Source organism: Mesitornis unicolor, unplaced genomic scaffold (assembly GCF_000695765.1).
Source record: "Mesitornis unicolor isolate BGI_N332 unplaced genomic scaffold, ASM69576v1 scaffold14562, whole genome shotgun sequence".
Taxonomy (NCBI): domain Eukaryota; kingdom Metazoa; phylum Chordata; class Aves; order Mesitornithiformes; family Mesitornithidae; genus Mesitornis; species Mesitornis unicolor.
This window is the reverse complement of record NW_010168604.1, coordinates 3,325-8,150: the sequence shown is the minus strand read 5'-3', so window position 1 is coordinate 8,150 and position 4,826 is coordinate 3,325. Positions and strand designations below refer to the sequence as shown.

At 53.3% G+C, this 4,826-nt stretch overlaps 1 protein-coding gene across 1 annotated transcript in view; it reads right to left on the bottom strand.

Annotated features, from left to right (window-relative positions):
- LOC104536464 (chromosome unknown open reading frame, human C6orf132) overlaps positions 1-4,566 on the bottom strand; it is a gene marked incomplete at its 5' end in the record, with an annotated part of 7,709 nt that extends 3,143 nt beyond the window's left edge. Inside the window, 3 exons of the mRNA XM_010179072.1 lie at positions 7-206; positions 536-611; positions 4,451-4,566. Of these exons, the coding sequence (XP_010177374.1) occupies positions 7-206; positions 536-611; positions 4,451-4,566 (392 nt within the window). The remainder of the gene's footprint in view (positions 1-6; positions 207-535; positions 612-4,450) is intronic.
- Between the last annotated feature and the right edge of the window lie 260 nt (positions 4,567-4,826).

The following is a 4,826-nucleotide window of genomic DNA, read 5'->3' as shown; positions in this document are numbered from 1 at the left end:
CGGGGGTGGCAGCATTGCAGGTGGTATAGGGGCTGGCGAGGCTGGAGGTGGTGGCGCAGGTGCCGGTGCTGTTGGAGGGGGTGGTGGGGGTATCGATGGCGGTGGAGGGATGTCTTCGTCCAGGTCATCCCCCTCGAGAGCCTGCGGGCGCAGGTCCCCCACTGAGCTGTACATGCGGTAGTTCCCATTGACCTGGGAGCCGGAGCCTGCAGGGCAGAGTGAGAGCACGGCAGTGAGCACCTTCCCCGTCAGTACCACGACGGCCGGCATCGCCTCTGGCCAGCAATTCTCCCTTCAGCTCATTTTGCTCAGCAGCTGTCTAAGGTTTGCTGAACAGTAACAGCCACTATGCCTCACCCCTTAGAGCTGAATTAATTTTCAATTACTTCAAAAAAATAATTAATAGTAGACTCTTTTAGCATGAAAATCTCATGACCAGACTGTCTGCTCCAGAGCTCGGTACATGCACACTTCCTTCCCTGGGGCACTGTGCTGCTGAGCACTGAGCACCTCCAGGACTCAAAAGTTCCCTTACCAAGAGCTGCTTTTTCCTCAAAGTCTTCTGGCACCGAGGGCGTTGGCACAGCCACTCCATGGGATTCCTGAGCATTCTGCAATAGTTCAGAAAACAGCTGTTAGTTTTACACCCAGGGTATCGGAGCAAAGCGCTGACAAGCAGGCTCTAGCTTGTATAGCTGGTAATCTGTCTACACAAACAGGACCCTGATGGGACCCAGGGCTGTTTCCAAGACACAGAGGTCCCTGCAGTAGCAGCTGTTGGCCTGGTTTAAGGGGATGAGCAAAGTGATCATGGCTGCACAAGCCATGGACACAATTCCCCTGACACATCAGCAAGGGGCACTTTGGGTGGTGACAGCCACCCCCCATGAGGTATTTGTGGCACATTGGCTCACCTGGAAGCTGACCAGGGCTCCTGCCCCACATGGCTGCAGCAGCAGAAAGCCTCTCCTCTCCTGCAGTGGCTCACTGCTGAGATTGCTCTGCAGAGGGGCTAAATTGCTCACGCTAATGCACCCATCTCCAAAACACAAACTGCCCATGAACCAGGCTGTCAGCGCAGGTGGAAGCGACCCAGGCAGTGGACTGGGCTTTCACACAGCAGCATGGGGAGAGACCCACAGCATGGAAACAATGCTCCATGAGTGGCCGGAGCTCACAGACCCCTTGGGCAGGGTCAGGGACAAACCACCCCATTCCCAGGCCCCAGGATCCACCGCACTGCACCCTCCTCATCCCAGGGAGGTGTTCATGCTGGCTGTTAGCAGCCCCTTGTTAAAGGAAGCATCATCCTACCACCACCAGCCCGCACACTCAGCGCAGTGGTTTTCCGAGTACAAAAGTCCAGATAATGACCACCCCCGTGCCCTTTGCTTTTAACTGGCATTATCGCTACTTTCACGAGAGGTTGCTGTAGGATTCCAAAGTCTCCACGGTCGAAGGTGAAGCTGGGTTTACACAGACAGCCCCAGCCAGGGCTCAACACATCAATGTTACACCCTGGGTGCAGGGAGTTGAGGAGCACAGGAGCTGCTGAGAGCCCTGGAATCCCTCAGGTTTTGACCAAACAGTGAGAAAGCAGACACGCTTTGCTTGCAAGCTCCATCACCCTGCAGATGACCAGATCTCTTGACTGGACCCAAAGATGCAGCACAGGGCAGAGGACAGAGCCTGAACTTCAGCTAAAAGCCACAGGGAAGACAAAGGCTAACAGAGGCACTTCAAGAGCCGAAAATGAAACTGTCCAAAGCAATGAGATACCAAAAGCCACAAGGAAAAAAACCCAGCAGTTCTCATTTGCTATGGAAATTCCTTGCTGCCAGTCTCAGAGCACACTGAGGATACCTGCTCATTTACAGGGAAACAAAGATGTCTGAGCACTAATTTAATAGCGGCATATGCATCACATGTTTGGATAGGAGCAGAAAGGGAATGGCAGTCGGAAGAGATCTATGCAAAGTTGGAGGAAACAGTCCACATTTCAGAGATGAGCAATAATTTTGGACATGTCATTTCAACAGGTCCTAAAAACCTGGCAAGCCTGTTCCACACCAGAAAAAAATTGTGTTGCAGTTGCTAACACTCAGCATCTCTCCCAAAACCCACCCATCCTCACGTCATGAGCTGGCTTCTAAAATGGAAAGCATCCCCAGCACTGCCAGGCTGCAGAGATGAGGAGGAAGATTGCTCCCCTTCGTACGTTTGCCAGGGGTGTGACCACAGCACAGCTCCAGCTGATTCAGAGCAGGCACCAGGAACCGGCATTTCCAGTTTGTGGTACCTGCATCGGATCTGCGTGTGCCCGATCCAGCTGGGGAAACTTTCACTGCAACCACCAGGAATCACTTTCAGCACTGAAGCAGAGCTCAGTACCCCCTGTCCCCCGCAAAGGGGACCTGCTTGTCCCCACCACCAGTCTCTCAGGAGCCCACGCTTCCCACCCATTAAATGAGCCAGGTTTGAAGCCACTTCTCACAGAAAAGACACCACAGTACAACTGCTTAACATCCTGGGGTCTCAGGCCAAGAATTTTTCCAAATATGAAGCACTACCCCCAAACTCCTTGTTTTGAAGGAGAGTTAGGGCAGTTTGGTGGTAAACTGAAGCATGCTAAAGCTCTCACAGTGCCCGGGAGGCGGAGTGGGCAGGGGGATGCGGTGGTACTCGAGAGGCAGCAAAGCCACCGCATCCCCCTCCCTTGCAACTCCTGCTGTGACCCAGCCAGGGGGCAGGCAGCTCAGGGGGATGCTGCTGCGTGCGGGCAGAGCTGCGTGGGCACACGGAGCCCCTCGGCCCCGCTGCCGGGCAGGGTGTGGGCACCCTCCTGACTCACAGCCACGCAGGCGGCTCCGCAGCCTCCCCCTGCGCAGAGCAGGTGGGCGGAAAGAAAGGGTTAAGCCGGGAGCTGCGGAACAGCCCAGTGCAAATATGCGTGTGGCAGCAGAAGCACCTGTGCCAAATCAAATCACCATCAAACCTAATCAAAACAGTGCAAACATCCAACACAGACTGGTCCTTAAAAAGTGTGGCTTTTTCCTACTGATTTCTTCAGTTAAACCTGTTATTTTCCGAAGAGAGGCACAGGTTTGTGAGGGACCGTCACAAAAGTAATCTGAGGAGAAAAACCCCAGGGCCAGCTGTGCCTCTGCAGGCAGCAGGAAAGGACCATGGCTGAGTGAGAGTCCTCAGTGTTCACACCAGGAACATTCGTGCTTTTATTCCTCTACCACACACACTTTCACTACCTTTGAAAGCTCTAAAGGGATGCAAGAGTTGGAGCTGCACTCAAAACCTGGTGACACAGGGTGCCAGCTGTGGTCACGCACCCAAGTTTGTTACTGGAGAGGAGTTTCTCGGGCACCAGCCCTGTGGTTACTCAACTCAGAGCCTAGGCAAGACTTTTCACCTGCTGTCATCTTCTGGAAGGCATCACAGAGGGCACAACCCCTTTGCAGAACCGGTGCAACCCCATAACTTCCCAATTATGCTGTCAAATAGATATATAAACTGCCTCTACCCCCACAGATGTCCTCCAAGTGACACCTGGGCAGCCCTATGACTCCCAACTGCACCCATGGCACAGCATAGCAGTCCATCCTCTGCTGGAGGTGAGGGCTGCTCTAAAGGATGAGGATGTACAAGGGAAAACACCCAATTCTGAGAGGATTTCCTTGTCAAGACCAAAGGCTTTTCAGTGTTTTGTTGTCTTCGCAGACCTTCATTGACCTGTGTGCATCACTTCAGGTTTAGCTATTGCTATCTCCAAAATATCTGAGCAATCAATGCACTTCATCGCGCTCTTTAGGGGATAAGAGCCCTGAAAAGGTGTGCTATGTGGTGGGAAGCCTGCTCAGCACACACAGCAATGGAGCATCAAAGCCAGCAATGAGTTCTGGAGTCCCAGCTGGGACAAAGCCACCTCCAGGCCCTCTGGGTCCAGTTGCTGCAGTCCCTGTATCGAGCTGGAGCACCGGCAGCTCAACAGGGAGCAGCTTCCCTTGTGCAGAGACTGAAAACCATCCCCTGCACAGACACCCACTGCATCGCCACCTCATTCCCCTGCCGTAGACAGGACACGGCTCTGCATTGCTCTCTCCAGCAACTTGCCTGATCCACAGAGAGATGCTGCCAACAGCGGTTAGATAAAACGCAGCGCAAGGCAGATCTATCATCTACATGCTCAGCATTTTTTTTAATTGAAAATACAAGTCTGATGATGCTTACGCCTCTCGCTGGAGTATCTTGCCTATGTCCAACACAAGCCTTGAACTCAGATCACCTCCTAATCCCTCGTATCCAGCATTATTATAGAGTGGTTTTGCTTTTCATTTACTTTCTGCCCTCGGGTAGAGGATGAGCAGCACCCAGCCCAGCTGGTTCTGGGTACCAGTTACACACCGCAACAAAGCCCAGCAGCGAGGTGGATACTCACAAGGGGTAAGAAAGTCAGCAGCGGCCGGACCCTCGGACGAGGTTTGAGCGTTGCTGTGCCAGAGTCGGTCACTGTCCCAAAGCGATTGTCACCATAATACACTTCAATCACATCACCTGAGGGGAAGAGAAGGCTGTTAGCATCAGCACTGCTTTTGAGGCAGCAGGAAAAACAACACTGGCCACCACCTGATTTTAAAAAGCACTGTCGAGAATTTGCTGTATCAGCTCCCAGGAATGGGCAAAACCCATCAGATTCTGAGGGGCATTCCAACCTTTTGGAGCTGAGGTGAAGATGGGAGGAGAAGGGTCCCAGGTGAGCAGGACCAGGGCGAGTGGAGGGGAACGCCTGGCTGCACCGCTCGGACACAGCGATG